We start from the raw sequence: 16,959 nt of genomic DNA, 5'->3' as shown, positions 1-16,959 counted from the left end.
TTCTCCAAGTAAAATTGACATCACTTGCTGACTGATTAGAGAGAGGACTCCAGGCAGGAGGCCACAGGCAGGCATTGTCTACCTTGTGTTGTCAAGCTTCAGCAGCTGAAGCAAATCCACTCGTGCGTTCATTCTGAATACCTCTGAACACCAGTCACTGGCCTTGGGTCTGGAGACGTAGTGATGATGTCAGTTGCCTTGGCTCTAGTCTTTATAGAACTGAAAGTCTAGTGGGAGACAAGCCTTAATCAAAGATTTATCCCAATAGCTACATCATTACAAACTGGACTAAGGCTATGAAGGACAACAGAGGTCGTTGTGAAAGCGTGGAAAGGAAGCCAGCCTAGCATGAGGTGTCAAGGAAGGTTCCCTGAAGAAGTGGCATTTGAACTGAAATTTAGGGCCTCAATTCTCAGAGTGATGTCCTGCCCAGCAGCACCAGCATCTCCTGGGAACAGGTCAGCAATGCAAATTCTTTTTTTTTTTTTTTTTTTGAGATGGAGTCTCGCTCTATTGCCCAGGCTGGAGTGCAGTGGCACAATCTTGGCTCACTGCAACCTCCGCCTCCCAAGTAACTGGGATTACGGGCACCTGCCACCACACCTGGCTAAATTTTGTATTTTTAGTAGAGATGGGGTTTCACCATCTTGGCCAGGCTGGTCTTGAACTCCTGACCTTGTGATTCACCTGCCTTGGCTTCCTGAAGTGCTGGGATTACAGGTGTGAGCCACCGTGCCTGGCCAGCAATGCAAATTCTTAGGCCCCACCCCAACCCAGGACTGGAATGGGAATCTGGAGTGGGCCCAGCAGTCTGTTTCTAACAAGCTGTCCAGGTGATCCTGATGTCCACTCAAGTGTGAGAACCATTGATTGTTAGGAGAAAGAGGCATTCATTAGTCAGAGAGGGGCGAGGAATAGGTGGTCTAAGTAGAGGTTACAGCAGGTGAAGAGAAAAAATCTCTTGCTTGGGAATGAGCACATTTGAGGGACTGCCAGTGTGGTTGAGGCAGAGGGAGCCGGGGGATGATGGCAGCAGAGAAGCAGGGGAGGGCCCGTGCTGCAGCCACAAAGACACCAAGGACTTTGCTCTTGGTTCTAAGAGCACTAGGAGGCAATTGGAGTGTTCTAAGCAAGGAAATAACACAAGGAGATCAGCATTTGAAATGATTATGCTGGTTGTTGTGAGGAAGACAGAAGGGACCACAGTAGGGGTGTGTGTGTGTGTGTGTGTGTGTGTGTGTGTGTGTGTGTATTGGATTGAGACATGAAAAGAGAAGTGATGCTTGTACAGTGGTCACATAAAATCTCTCTACCTGAGAATCCTACAATTTAGTGTGAAATTCACGTGATTTGCCTAAGGTTTCCTACACAGTTCTCCAGTAGCTTGCAAATTGCTGGATTGTTTGACAAACCCAAAGGCTCCATTCTTGTAGCTTGCATAGGCCGAATAAGAAAATCTGTCCGCCAATCTGTGCTAACCCCATTGCTGTCTTATTTTTCAGCATTCCCAAAGTCAGAAATATTTTATCTTGAAGGGCATGAAACGAAATAGCACCAAAACAAATGCTTCCAAAGGCAGCAGCACCCTCTCAGGCAGTACCAAAGCCAGGTGAGATGCTCCTCCTCCCTGAGCATCTGTGCTCATTGATACAGCTTTTGCACAGTAGGCGGCCAGGTCATTGTGTGGGGCTTCAGGTCTCAAGAAAAAGGTGCTTTAAAAGTTGATCATGTTACCATTGCCACTTCTATCTTGTTTGTGTCTGTCCTCCAGGCAACAAGCATTTACTGAGTGCTGACTCCTGTGCCAAAATTTTGTAGGCATTCTCATATATATCACATCAGCAAGCATTGGCTTATACATTTTAACAGTGGATGACCTTAATTTGGTGCTCAGCATGAGTGGAAATACTAGACAACTGCAGTGAGTTCAGAGAATGATTCCACCCACGTCACTGCGACACAGCAGGGCCCACTCGACAATCCAGCTTTTCTTGAACCTAGATTCACATTTCCTGCGATAGGTGGCAGCAGCAGCAAGACTTCTAGTTCCTGAACCCTGAAGCTGGGAAAACATTGCAACTTTGCAGGAGCTGAGAACTTGCTTGGACTTGGCTTGACTATAAATAGGATGTGCTCAGCACTCCTTGTCTGCTTATAGGAGCTGGGAGAGAGCGTAATTGTCTGCAGCTCTTACATTTTAAAAGGCTTCGAGTGCAACTGTTTTGAAATGTTTGACAGAACACTTGTGGTCAGTGTTTCTGACACGACTTGTTTTTTCTCGGTTGCCGTATCTGTGTCTGTCATCACATCAGGTGTGGTGGGTCTGATGATATTCATGAGGTAATAGTGAATTTCTGAGATAGCTCCTGAAATTAGACTTTTATATCCATGATAAGGAGTATTACAAACAAAACAATATAAGCTTTTTTCTTTAGGCTCTGTATTTGGGGCAGCAAGACATTCATGCTAGTGTAAACTAATACAAAACACAATTACTTAATTTAGTTCAACTTAACATTCATCATTTTTTGGAGGTTGACGTGCTGAGCACATGATCACACCCGACCCTGGCCCCCACGACATTAATAGTCTGACAGGGAAGACAGACATTGAACAGTCATGGGGTCGAGGGTGTTCATTAAGGAAACCTGGCTGACACTGGCCACCAGTTCTCAGTAGAGGGATGAGTGAGGAATTGTGGATGGCGTGGAAACTTCTACCTTGAATGGTGGGAAAAAGAGAGACTCTTCAATAAAATACAGGAGTAGAAGGACATGTGGTGTGCATGTGTGCTACTCTGTGTGTGTGGTGTGTGTGTCTGTGGGGGGTAAGTGGTCTGTGGTGTGTGTGTTTCTGTGGGGGGTGAGTTGTGTGTGGTACGTGTGTGATGAAGGGGTGTGTGTGTGTGTGTGGTGTATGTGTGGTGAGTGTGTATTGTGTGTGGTGACTGTGTATGGTGAGAGTATGTGGTGAGTGTGTAGTGTGTGTGTGTGTTGGGAGGCGAGTGCTGTCTGAATGGCAGGGCTGTGAAAACCATTGATTTGTCAGTAATTTGGAGCAGTAGTTACGTGCTGAGTACTTCGGGGCTGGGGGTAGAGTGGTGTAAACACACCCTTTTATTTCATGGAGCTTATAATGGAGTTCATAATTTCCCAACTAAAAGTGTAACGCGAAGTTGGGGTATGTACAGTGCCGGAGAAGTGCAGGCTGTGTGAGAGACTCTGCAAGGAAGATGCAGGGTGGTCAGAGAAGCCTCCCCAGAAAGTGACGTTCCAGGAGGTCTCAAGGCAGAGGAATCAGCTGGGGCGGAGCAGGGCCGAGGGACCCATGGGGCCGTGAGAGCGGAGATGTGGGCAGGAGCCAGCTCCTGTCCTGCCTAGTGGGCACTGGTAGGCATGATGTCTAGAACGTGCCATGACACGGTTATTAAAGAACATTTAACATAAAAAGATCAATGTCTCCATCATCCCCAGGTAGCAATTTTTGTCATATCTTCTAGTCCCTGTCTATTTGTGACAATACATTTTTATATCGTTTTATTCAGTGTATGCCCCACTGTACTTGTTCTCTTGACATTGTCCTAAACGTGTTCTGATGTTTCTACATATCTTCTAGTTACCACTTATAGCAGTGATATCCTACTCCATTAAAATACATTAACTTTCTGCAGTTTGTTATGTTTTTCATTTGATTTCTAGGTTTGTGGGGGTGGGTCTTACAGTGTGTGAGGGTAGACTGTCTGTGACGATGAGGTTCGGGCAGGGCAAGGGGCTGTACAGGGCCTGGGGAGCTCTTGGTGGAGGGAGACTGTGTCTCAAATGCGTGGCCGTAGTGTTGCCTAGCTGTGGAGGCAGGTCAGTTTATAAGCTCAGATTTTTCTGCTAAATTGAATTCAGATGACTGGCTAAATTGTTTTTTGTGATTCCCTATCATTTGGAATATATTTGTAAATCAACTTGCATTCTTATAATTCCTATGTTTAGAACAATAGACTAGGGGTTGCCAGTAGAGTCTGTCTAAGATATTAAGGCAGTATGAGACTGGAATGGGGGAGGCGGGACTGGTCTTCAAATGTTGGTGGCACGAACGCTGAAATCCTCATATTTGATTAGAAGTGTATGTAGATGTCTTGCTTTTAATTTTCTACATGTTCTCTTGAGTAGGTTGCAGAATTGTTAAACCGTTTTGCAAACTCAAGTTATCCATTCTTGTGGATTGATACACAGATTTTCTTATTGCCATATCAAATATATGAAAACTTCATTACTTTTATCTGTTTACATATGAATACACACAAATCACTCACATGCATGTAGGCAAATGCATACACACATACACATGCTGGCACAATTGGACAAAAAGCCAAGGATTAAATTCACCGGAGTTTGGGTCTTGGCTTCACTGTTACTGAGTAAATTTGACCTTTTCTCTCTGGCATTTAATTTTTCCACCTCTAAAAATATGGATAATAGTATCTAACTCACAAGGTTGTCACATGGTTGATGATTAAATGAGATAACACCTAGTGCCCAGCAAAATAGATGCTCGGTTATTGCTAGTTGAAGGACCTAAACATAATGTTTGCGGCTGGCTTTTAACTTCATTTTGATATAAAGTGGGAAACTTTACACATGAACCTCTTTAAAGGCAAAACCTATAAACTCATACTTATCAATCAACTTCAGGTTCTTCTAAAGCACTGGTCTCAAGCTTATTAAATACAGATGGCTGGGCCCCATCCCCCAGAGAGTCAGTTTGTCTGGGTGGAGCCTGGAAATGTACATTTCGGAAAAAAGGTCTCAAAGTGCTGGTTCAGGCACCACACTTTTGAGAACCACCGTTTTAAAGCTATATGCTTGCTTTCACGGCCCTTTGAAAATCCATTTTTAAAAATGGAAAATAAATGCATTTAAAAACAATGGTATTAATAACAATAACAAATCGTGTTATTTCTGCTTGAGGAATCTACAAATGGAATAGCTTTTTCTCCCCTTCAGATGAACCGATGGATGGTGTCTGTTGGGAAAAGTCTTTAATCTGACCGTGGAGATAGAGTGATAGAGTTCACACTCTCACCCACTCTAGCCAGACGGGTACCCCACAGAGCAATGCTGAATTTCTCTAGGCTACAGTAGTGTTAGTCTCTAGTCAGACAGGTACCCCACAGAGCAATGCTGAATTTCTCCAGGCTACAGTAGTGTTAGTTGGAGATGCTGCGGGGATGCCTTGTTCTTTCCTTTTGCAACATATTGCCATTTTCTTTAACATTCTGAGTTAAATGGTGAGTGACTAGAGGGTCAGGGTGGGTTATATTTCTTTCTCTTCCTAGACCCTAGCCAATGCCTACAGTGGCCTACAGTGTTTGCTGAATAATGGATGGTTGAGAGAATGGTTGCTTAGAAAATGCTTATACCAAGAATGTTTAGGTAGAACACCCAATAGGCTCCATTTTCAGAACGACCCAGATTTGGCCCTTTGGAATCTTCATATTGTAATTGAAGTCTCACTAGCTTTTATGATCCTGCAATTGGTAGAAATTAGAACTAGAGGAGACCCAACAGGTCATCCAGACCATTCTCCCTCTGGAAGAGTACTCCCTGCAGTGTACTCTGTGGCATTAGGAGGAATTACTTTTCATATGATTATTTTTTTTTTCATGCTGTCTTCAACTAAGTGTTTCTTGAATTGAATCACTTTGTATTCAAGTAATAAAATGCACAACAGGCAGTGCATTTCCGGGTGATTATCTTACTCCTCAGGTGGTGTAATAAGGCATGAGGCCAAAGCCCTGGCATGCCTTATTGTTATTAGGAAGTGAATTTATGGGTAAAATAAAGAGAACGGTTCTGTGCATCAGCAATCACTGCAACAAGGAATGCAGTAACAGTGGATGTTCCCCACGTGCTTAGAGAGCCGGGTAATGCGTGAGACTGAGTGTCCCCGTCACACAACCCTGGGCAGCCAGTGACTTTCGGCTGCTCTTAAGGAACGTGTTATTAATTTTGTAAAAAGAGACAGGAAAGCTTTGGTCATTGACAACCATGTGAACTTGATATCGGGGAAGAGCATGTCTCCTGGTTCTGGAAGAGAGAGGCTTAGTCTCCAGCCTTGGGGCTCCGCAGTCATGTAGCCCAGGGCAAGTCACTGGCCTGCTCTGAACATTAATTTCCTCACCTATGATGTGGGAAGAAGAATAACTGGGGGTGGGAAGAGTTAAATGATAACTATACGTTTCATAAATATTAGCACATTTCTTGACTCCGTGAGTCCCCAATAAATAATTGAGTTAGATAATGTATTTGCCTTCTTAAAATTCCTCATCAGGCTGAGTTTCTTGTCTCTTAATTTCTTCAATCTTGTTTTATTATTTCAGCTACACAGATAATTCCCATCACTCTTGGTGCTCCTTCCTGGCCAGGATGTGCACATCTCCACTTCCCTTGCACACACCCTTGACTTGTGGTATCACACTTGCCTGTCAAGACCCTGGCCCAAATTAAACCCAACTTTTTGCCTACCTGTGCTGCTGAACATGGCTGGAGAAAAACACACAACCACAGGTTCGTGTCCATGAACCTCAGATGGCTCTTACAGTTCCCTGGCTGTCACTTCACTTCTCCCACTCCCCGACTTGCCAGTGTTTCATTCTGTGTCCTGTGATCTCAATCCTGAGCCTCACTTCTCCCAGCCTCACTCGCTGCTGATGACCTGACTTCTTAGTTCAAGGAGAAAGCAGAATCAGAAGGGAGCTGCCACAGGCTCCCAACACCACACCTGAATCCACATTCTCCAGCTTCTCTTTTGTCACCATGAAGGCTCATCCTGCTACTTGTCCATGGGATCCCATCTCCATTGGCCAACCGTGGGAACCAGCGAGGCTCTTCTTTCTCTCCTGCTGCATTTCTCTTTGCCCTGCTACTAGGTTGCCGTCATGAGTGTTCAGACATGCTGCTGATTCTCCTGTCTTGAAGAAATGTCTCCTGAGACCAGTCATCGCACTGTCTCTCAGCTCTACTGTTTCTCCCCATTACAGCAGAGTTCTTTGAAACTGCTGTCTCTATTTACTGTCGCTCGTTCTCCTCTGAATTGTTCAGGAACTCACTTAGACAGGTTTTCCCCCACCATTCCCCCAACATTGTTACTATCAGGGTCCTCGGTGGTGCCTTAGGGCTCACTCAAACCGAAGCCCTTATTACTGTGGCATTTGACACTCACCATCAACCCTCCTCCTTAGAACTTATTCTTCTCATGGTTTCTAGGACTGTGGCCTCTGGTCTTTCTCAGTCTCCTTTGCTGGTTCTTCTTCATCTCCTTCAACGGTGAACGTTGGAGGACCCCAAGGCTCAGCCCTTTGACCTTTTCTTTTTTTACACCTACTTTCTTGATGGGACTATCTCATATCATGCCTTTATATACATGATATGTTGGCAATTCCGAAACTTTTTTTTTTTTTTGAGGCAGTCTCACTTCTATCACCCAGGCTGAAGTGCAGTGGTGTGGTCTCCGCTCACTGCAACCTCCACCTGCCGGGTTTAAGCGATCCTCCCACCTAGGCTCCTGCGTAGCTGGGACTATAGGTGTGCACCACCACACCTGGCTCATTTTTGTATTTTTGTAGTGACAGGGTTTTGCCATATTGCCCAGGCTGGTCTTGAACTCTTGAGCTCGAGCAATCTGCCCACCCTGGCCTCCCAAAGTGCTGGGATTCTCAAACTTTTATCTTCAGCCCCAATCTGTCCCCTGAACTCAAACTCATGTATTCAGTGACCTATTCAGTATATCTACTTGGATACCCAACAGGCATCTTAAACTTGAATGTCCAAAATGGAAGTGTTGATCTTCTGTAAACCTGTTCTACCTGCAGTCTTTCCCATCTCAGGTAATGGTCATTCCATCCAACCTTTCTTTTGCATGCTGAATCAAATCTACCAGAGTATGATGGACTCCTCCTTCAGAATGTGGCTAGAATCTGATCACTTCTCAATACTTTTACAAAAACCACATGGTCTGAGCCGCTGTCTTCTCTTGCACGGATTATTGCAGAAGACTTTTGTCTTCATTTCCTCCCTTGCACCTGTAAGCCTATTTGTGACATACAGCCAGAGATATTCCTTTAACCCAGAGGCCAGATCATCTCCTCTGCACTAACCCCCTAGAGGTTTCACATGTCAGGTATCACAATAAGAGCCAAGACTCACACTGGCCTGCAAGGCTGTCCTTCATCTGGCCGCCTGTTTCTTCCTTGTCTTCCTAACTGCATGGTTCCCCTCTTGGTCTCCTTTAGATCTTTGCTTAATGTCTTCTATTCTTCTCTGCTCCACTGGTCTCCATAGATCTGATTCACTTGTATGATTAATTTGTTTATTGCCTGCCTTCCATTTCTACAGTATAAGATCCACAAGGTCCAGGAGTTTACCTATTTTGTTCATTGATCTCCAGACTCCTAGAAAGGAACTGAATAAATATGTGTTGACTGTGTGAACACATACCAAGCTATGTTTTTCGGTATAATTCTGGAAGTTTACCTCTGTAAAGATTCAATTCAGTTAAATTAATCCAGCCCAAGAAGGATGTGTGTGGGATTGCTGAGGCTCTAGGGCTCTTATGGTATAAGCCATGAGGTGGTTCTTACGTACAGGACCTGCCACCTGACTGTGGCAAATAAGACAGGTCTCTAGACTGTACAGTGCAAGGCAGAGTCGGTGCCTGCCCAGAGAGGGAAAGCAAAGTACTAGCCAATGTGGATTTCTTGCACATTAAAAAAAATTCTTATTCATTTCTTCAACCCTGTAAACTTTGCGATTCTTCAAATTGAGGACTTCAGAAGCATCATCTAGTCTGATTCTGTATACTCGTATAGTGCCATCCACATCCGTCTATTTTTGAATATTAAATAATTTTGCACTTGCATTTAATACATGGAACCTGGTAGGAAGACTTTTGTGTGTGTGTGTGTGTGTGTGTGTGTGAGAAGGTTAGCCAACTTAGGAGCCTCAGACAATTATGCTGTAAACTTCCTTGTAGAACTGGAGCTTGGCCTCCTTAATTCACTCTTAAGTTGAGAGTAGCCAAAAAGGAATGAGTCAGACTAAAATTCCCCTTATTTTCTGAAACACTAATAAGCCAAACTCCTCATTGCCACAGACTGGCAGTATCTATGAATTAAAAATCACGAAGGCATGTAACAGTGTGGTGACCGCTGAGCATTAGGTCTGCTGCAGTAGGAACACAGCCAAGTTAGCTCTGACAGTGGGGGCGTGAGCCTGGCTGATGGTAAGCAGGACACCGCTGTGACTCACTGGGATACATCTGGATGTCTTGCTTTTGCCCTGCTTCCTCTAAGGTCTTTAAATCATAATCTAAATAACCGTCAAGTAAACATATTGCCTTAGAAATTATTGAAAGGGAACTACCTTTGCCAAAGGTGCCCACGGGAGCAACGTCTCCCTTGGCTCACCCAGTGCTGCTGCTGCATCTCTGTCTTCCCCTTCCTCCTCCACCTTCTCCTTCTCTTCCTCCTTTTTTCTAATTGTGATATAATTCATATACCATAAAATTCACATCCTTTCAAAGTGTATAATTCAGTGTTCTTTTAGTATATTTACAAAGTTGTACAACTATCACCACTATCTAATCCCAGAACATTTTTGTCACCTCTAAAAGAAACTCTGTATCCATCAGCAGTCCCATTCCTCCCTTATTCCAGTTCCTGGCAACTGCCAATCTATTTTCTTTTTTTTAGCCCCTGCTTCCCCTTCCCTGCCACCCACTAACCTACTTTCTGTCTCTAGATTTGCCTGTTATGGGCATTTTATATAAATGGAATGATATAGTATGTGGTTTTGGGGGTTTGCCTTAGCATAATGTTTTCAAGGTTGATTCATGTTACTGCATGAATCCGGACTTCATTCCTTTTTAGGGCTGAATAATAGTCCACTGAACAGATCTACCACTTTGTTTATCCACTCACCCATTGATGGAAGTTTGGGTTGTTTCCACTTCTTGTCTATTGTGAATAATGCTGCTATGAATATTTAAGTACAACTTTTTTTTGCTGGATGTATGTTTTCAGTTCCCTTGGGTATATACCTGGGAGTGAAATTGCTTGGCCATATGGCAACTCTATGTTTAACTTTTTGAGAAATTCTCAAATTCTATTCCAAAGCATCTGTACCATTTTACATTCTCACCAGTAATATGAGAATTCCAGTATCTCTATAATCTTGCCAATACTTGTTATTCTTTGTTTCTTTTATTATAGCCTTGCTAATGAATGTAAAGTGGTATCTCACTGTGGTTTTGATCTGCATTTTTCTATAACTAGTGATGTTGAGTAGCTTTCCATGTACTTACTGGTCATTTGTATATTTTCTTTGAAGAAATGTCTATTCAAATCCCTAGCCCATTTTTCTATTGGGCTATTTGTCCCTTATTATTGAGCTGTAAGAGTTCCTAATATATTCTGCATACTAAATCCTTATCAGATATATGATTGGCAAATAATTTATTCCATTCTGTGGGGTATCTTAGTGCTTTTTTGACAGTATCCTTTGAAGCACAAAAGTTTTAAAGTTTGATGAAGTCCAATTAATCTACTTCTTCTTTAGTTGCCTGTGTTTTTGGTATCATATCTAAGATATCATTGTCTAATCCAAAGTCACAAAGATTTATACCTATGCTTTCTTCCAGGAATTCTGTAGTTTTAGTTCTTATATTTAGGGCTTTGGTCTATTTTGAGTTAATTTTTGTATATGGTGTGAGCTAGGGGGCCAACTTCACTCTTTGGTGCTGTTTGTTGAAAAGACTACTTTTTGTTCCCATTGAATGGTCTTGGTACCCTTGACAAGTATCAATTAATGATAAATGTAAAAGTTTATTTCTGGTCTCTCAATTCTATTCCATTGATCTATATGTGCATACTTATGCCAGAACCACACTGTCTTGATTACTGTTGCTTTCTATTAAGTTTTGAAATCGGGAGGTATAAATCCTCCAACTTTATTTTTATTTTTCATGATCTTATTTTTATTTTTCATGATCATTTTGGCTATTCTGGGTCCCTTGCATTTGTATATGAATTTCAATATCAACTTGTCAATTTCTTCAAGAAAGGCAGTTGGGATTTTGGTAAACATTGGGTTGAAGCTATAGATCAGTTTGGAGAGTATTGCCATCTTATCCATGAACATGGGATATTTTTCCATTTATTCAGGTCTACTTTCAACAATATTGTGTAGTTTTTAGTGCACAAATATTGTACTGTTTAATTTATTTCTAAGTATTTTATCTTTTTGATGATATTGTAAATAGAATTATTTCCTTAATTTTATTTTCAGATTGTTCATTGTAGGTATATAGAGATATAACTGAGTTTTGTATATTGATCTTGTATCCTACAACCTTATTGAACTTGCTTATTAGTTCTAATTTTGTGTGTGTGTGTGTGTGTGTGTGCATATGTGTGTATCTGTCTATCTGCCTGTATTCCTTAGGATTTTCTATATATACAACAATGTCATTTGCAAATAGAGGTAGTTTTTCATCTTAGTCTCCAATATGGATACCTTTAATTTATTTTTCTTGCCTAACTGCTCTGGCTAGAACCTTCAGTATAATGTTTAATAGAAGTAGTGAGAACAGATATTCCTGTCTTCTTTTTCATCTTACGGAGAAAACTTTTGGTCATTCACCATTAAATATGACATTACCTGTGAGTGTTTTTTGGATGCCCTTTATTAAGTAAAGGAAGTTCCCTTCCATTCCTAATTTGTTGAGTGTTTATTTTTTGAATCATTAAAGGATGTAGGATTTTATGAAATGCTTTTTCTGCACTTAGTGAGATTATTATGTGTTTTTTTTCCTTGATTAATAATATGGTTTATTACATTAATTGATTTTTGTTTGGTCAACTTCTTTTGCATTCCTAGCATAAATTTTGCTTGACCGCGCTGTCTGATTTTTAAAAATATGTTGCTGCATTCAGTTTGCTGGATTCTATTTTTGAGAATTTTCCCTATACTCATAAGGAATATTGGTTTTTAGCTTTTTTTCTTTTCTTTCTTTTTTTAAATTTTATTTTATTTATTTATTTTTTTTATGGAGTCTCGCTCTATCGCCCAGGCTGGAGTGCAGTGGTGCGATCTTGGCTCAGTGCAAACTCTGCCTCCTGGGTTCATGCTGCCTCAGCCTCCCGAGTAGCTGGGACTACAGGCGTCCGCCACCATGCCCTGCTAATTTTTTTGTATTTTTAGTAGAGATGGGGTTTCACCATGTTAGCCAGGATGGTCTCGATCTCCTGACCTCGTGATCTGCCTGCCTTGGCCTCCCAAAGTGCTGGGATTACAGGCGTGAGCCACTGCGCCTGGCCACTTTCTTTTTTTCTAATGTCTTTTCTGATTTGGTATCAGGGTAATACTGGCGTCATAGGATGTGTTGAGAAATGTTTTTTCTTCTATTTTTCATAAGAATTTGTGAAGCGTTAGGTGAATTGATCTCAGCACACTTTAACATCCACCTCCCAAGTTCAAGCAATTCTTCTGCCTCAGCCTCCCGGGTAGCTGGGATAACAAGCATGCGCCACCATGCCTGGCTAATTTTTGTATTTTTAGTAGAAACGGTGTTTCGCCACGTTGGCTAGGCTGGTCTCAAACTCTTGACGTCAGGTGATCCACCCACCTTGGCCTCCCAAAGTGCTGGGATTACAGGTGTGAGCCACCATGCCTAGCCTTGAATTTTTCTTTAAATGTTTGGTAGAATTTACTAGTGAACTCCTCTGGTCCTGGTTCTGGACTTCTTTTGCAGGAAGTTTTTTGGTTATTAATTCAATCTTTTTGTCATAATTCTATCTAGATTTCTGTTTTTTCTTTAGTCAGTTTTAGTATCTTACATCTTCCTAAGAATATTTCCATTGTATCTAGGTCACCTAATTTGTTAGCATACAGTTGTGTATAGTATTCCCTTATAATCATTTTTATTTCTGTAAGGTTAGTGGTAATGTCTCCTTTCATCACTGATTTTAATAATTTGAGTGTTTTCTCATTGTTTTTGGCTAGTCTAGCTAAAAATTTGTCAACTTTGATAATCTTTTAAAGTAACTTTGATTAGTTTTGTCTATTTTTCTATTCTTGATTTCATTTATTTCTGCTCCAATCTTTATTGTTTTCCTAATTCTACTAACTTTGGCTTTAGTTTACTCTTATTTTTCTAGTTTCTTAAGGAATAAACCGGTTAGTAATTTGAGATTTTCTTCTTTTTAAAATATAGGCATTAACATCTACAAATTTTCATCTAAGCACTGTTTTAGCTGCATCCTGTAAGTTTTTATATGTTGTGCCTTCATTTTCATCCATCTAAAACTATTTGGTAATTTCTCTTTTGATTTTTTTTTGACTCATTGGTTATTTAGGAGTGTGTTGTTTAATTTCCACATATTTGTGAATTATTCAATTTCTGTTTTCATTCTGTATGGTTGGAGATTATAATCTGATAATTTCAATCCTTTTAAATGTATTGAGGCTTGTTTTATGGTCCAACATAGGGTTTATACTGGAGAATGATCCATGTGTGCTGAGAAGAATGATATTCTACTATTGTTGGTTGGATGTGTTCTTTAGTTGTCTGTGAGGTCTAGTTGGTTTGTGGTGGTGTTCAGATCTTCTATGTCTCTGTTGATCTTCTTTCTAGTTATTCTACCCATTATTAAATGTGGATATTGAGGTTTCTAACTATAATTGTTGAAGTATCTATTTTCCAATTTAGTTAGTTTTTGCTTCACGTATATTGGGGCTCTTGTTAGGTGCATATATGTTTATTTTTCCTTCACTTGCCTTTTCTCAAATGCTCTTCCTTTTTTAAATATAGATCTGAGTTTCTGACATATATCTTTCTTTCATTTTCTTTTATTTCTTTCTTTTTAAAAAAAATTTATTTAGAGACAGGGTCTCAGTCTGTCACCCAGTCTAGAGTACAGTGGCATGATCATAGCTCACTGTAACCTCAAATGCCAGGGCTCAGTGATTCTACCATGTGAGCCTCCCAAGTAGCTAGGACTACAGGTGCATGCCACCATGCCTGGCATATATATATATATATATATATTTTTTTTTTTTGGTAGAGACAGGGCCTTGCTGTGTTGCCCAGGGTGGTCTTGATCTCCTGGCCTCAAGCAATTCTCCTGCCTCAGCCTCTCAAAGCACTGAGATTGCAGGCATGAGCCACTGCACCTTGCCTTGCCTTTCTGAAGAATTCCTTTTAACATTTCTTGGAAGTAAGTCTGCTGGCAACACATTCTCTCAATTTTTGTTTGCTCAGGAAAGTATTTCTCATCCACATCCACTTTTGAATAGTAATTTCACTGAGTTTGGAATTCTAGGTTGGTGGGGTTTTTATTTCAACACGTTAAATATTTCACTCTACTCTTTTCTTTCTTGCATAGTTTCTGAAAATAAGTATGGACCACACTTCCTTGTTTCTTTGCACATCTCATAAATTTTTGTTGAAAACTGGACATTTTATTTATTTATTTATTTTGAGACAGAGTTTTCTCTGTTGCCCAGGCTGGAGTGCAGTGGCGTAATCACAGCTCACTGTAGCCTCAACCTCTCAGGTTCAACTGCTCTTCCCATCTCAGCCTCCTGGTGGCTGAGACCATGGGTGCATGCCACCATGCCTGGTCAATCTTCTTTATTTTTATTTTTTTTGTAGAGACAGAGTCTCAGTATGTTGCCCAGGCTGGTCTTGAACTTCTGGGCTCAAGTCTTGAACTTCCTGCCTCAGCCTCCCAAAATGCTGGGATTACAGAGATAAGACATCATGCTAGGCCCATGACATTTTAAATAATATAATGTAGTAGTTGTGGAAATCATATTCTCATCCCTTTCCATGTTTTGTTGTTGTTACTGCTTGTTGTTTATTTGTTTATAGAGTTTTCTAAAATTTATAAAGTCTGTATTCTTTGTTATATATGGCCACTAGAGTCTGATTGGTTAGCTTAGTGGTCAGCTCATGGTTGGATAGAAATTTCCGTAAATGCCTGGGAACAGTATCTCCCAATTTTTGCTGAGGGGCTTTTTGTATTGGAGCATTCCTTCAACACTTAGCTAGGCAGTTTATAACTCTGTCTTAGCCTTCATTTCTGCTTGTGCAGAGCTTGAAGGTCAGTTGGAGGTGAGAGGTTAGGGCCTTCTCAGGTCTTTCCTGAGCACGCACCTCTCCCTGGGAATGGTTCTTGCTCTGTGTACTGAGTGACTTCCTAGATTCCCAAGAATATGTGGGCGCTTTTTCAAGTCCCTATCGACATCTCATTCCCCAGCTTTTCCCTTGAAGCTTTTCGGTTGCCTATTATTTGCCCCGTTATCCACCTATTCAGGTAGCCATGATTTTAAACAACAATTGCCTCTGATTTCTTCTAACAAATGCCTCTTCATGATAGGCTGTGTTCACTGAGTGAACTCTGATTTCAAATAAAGACAGCCTTGGGAGTAGGATCTTTCAGGGAAACATCAGGTCAAATAATGATAAGTTCTGGGTAAGGAGGCTTTGACAGAGCTCCAGCCCTGTTTTGTCCACTCCAGTGACTGTCAGCCTGCTGGGTTTTCCCTGTGATTGCAGGCTGATGGTTTTCAAGGCTACATCCAAGCTGTTGGGGCAGGGGGAGGCAGGTGAGGGAGAATGGGAATGAGGCAAGTTAAAATGCCACAAGGCATGTTCTTCATATTGAGATTCAGCCATTTTGGGGGAATAAATGCTCCCCAGATTGCTGTAAGCCTTTGGTTAATTTCCAGAGTTCTGAAAAAAAATTGATTTCAACAATTTTTCCCAGTGTCCTCATTGATTTAATGAAGGAGAGGATTTTCAGAGGTCCTTACTCCACCAGTTTCGCTCCTGTCATCCCAGCTTTGCCTCTGACTGCATGTTGAATTTATACTGAGGCACTTCAAAAAAGCTCAGAGAATCCAAACTTTCTTCCCCTTACTGCCTACCAAAGAAATGAGTCACTGATAGTCAAGATGTAGGTGGATTTTTCTATCCAAAAGTCTCTTTATTTTGCCGTTTTTGAAGTTTATTGGATATGCTGAAAACAAGGAGTCCAAAATGATGATTTTTGTGTTCACTTTAAGAATAGTCTGAAACATCAGCAAAGCAGATTATGACTAGCATCATTTTTACACTCTGCAGCTGTCCCTTCAGAAAAGGAATAGATAGGAAATTGGCCACATTTGGAATGTATGCTCTTTAAGGTAACGTAATCTGTTTTCTTTTATATCACAGGGATTTAATGTGCAAAATGGCGATTATACCGGACTGGCTTAGGTCGCATCCTCACACACGAAAATTTACACATTCAAGACCCCATTCTTCACCGTGTAGAGTATATTCAAGGAATGGTTCCCCAAATAAGTTCAGGTCTTCTTCAAGTAAGTATTCATGAGCAAATAAGAACACTAACTGTAGATATCACTTATGTGTATTTAATATGTACCAAGCTTAGTTCAAAGGATTCACATGACATTTAATCCTCACAATAACTCTATGAATTAGGCTCTATTTTTATCCCGATTTTCTATATGGGGAAATTGGGACACAGATTGATTAAGCTGTTTGCCTAAAAGTTACAAGTTTTTAAGTGGTATGTCAGGATTTGAACCCAGGGAGTATGATTCCAGAATTCAGGGGCTTATATATATAAAAACTCACTCAGTAAATTAGTAGACTTAATTTTTTTTAGCAGTTCTAGGTGTACAGAAAAATTGAGTAGAAAACACAGGAAGTTCCCATACACCCCCTCACTCCCACCCCCAGTTTCCCCATAATTAACATCTCATATTAGTGTGGTACATTTGTTACAATCGATGAACCCATACTGATAACATTATTTTTACTTAAAGTTCTTAGTTTACATTAGGGTTCACTCTTGATGGTGTAGATTGCATTAGTTTTAGACAAATGTGTAAAATGCCG

The 16,959-nt window shown here is 41.0% G+C and overlaps 1 protein-coding gene across 11 annotated transcripts in view; it reads left to right on the top strand.

The window, feature by feature from the left end:
- The window catches only part of EFCAB6 (EF-hand calcium binding domain 6), a 291,734-nt gene that overhangs the window by 13,500 nt on the left and 261,275 nt on the right, over positions 1-16,959 (top strand). For all 11 annotated transcript variants that reach the window (XM_055374821.2, XM_019018760.4, XM_055374819.1 and 8 more), the window contains one exon: positions 16,270-16,415. In XM_055374821.2, the coding sequence (XP_055230796.1) occupies positions 16,383-16,415 (33 nt within the window). In that variant the 5' untranslated portion in view covers positions 16,270-16,382. The remainder of the gene's footprint in view (positions 1-16,269; positions 16,416-16,959) is intronic.

Source organism: Gorilla gorilla, chromosome 23 (assembly GCF_029281585.2).
Source record: "Gorilla gorilla gorilla isolate KB3781 chromosome 23, NHGRI_mGorGor1-v2.1_pri, whole genome shotgun sequence".
NCBI classification, from domain to species: domain Eukaryota; kingdom Metazoa; phylum Chordata; class Mammalia; order Primates; family Hominidae; genus Gorilla; species Gorilla gorilla.
This window is presented reverse-complemented; position numbering and strand designations above follow the sequence as displayed.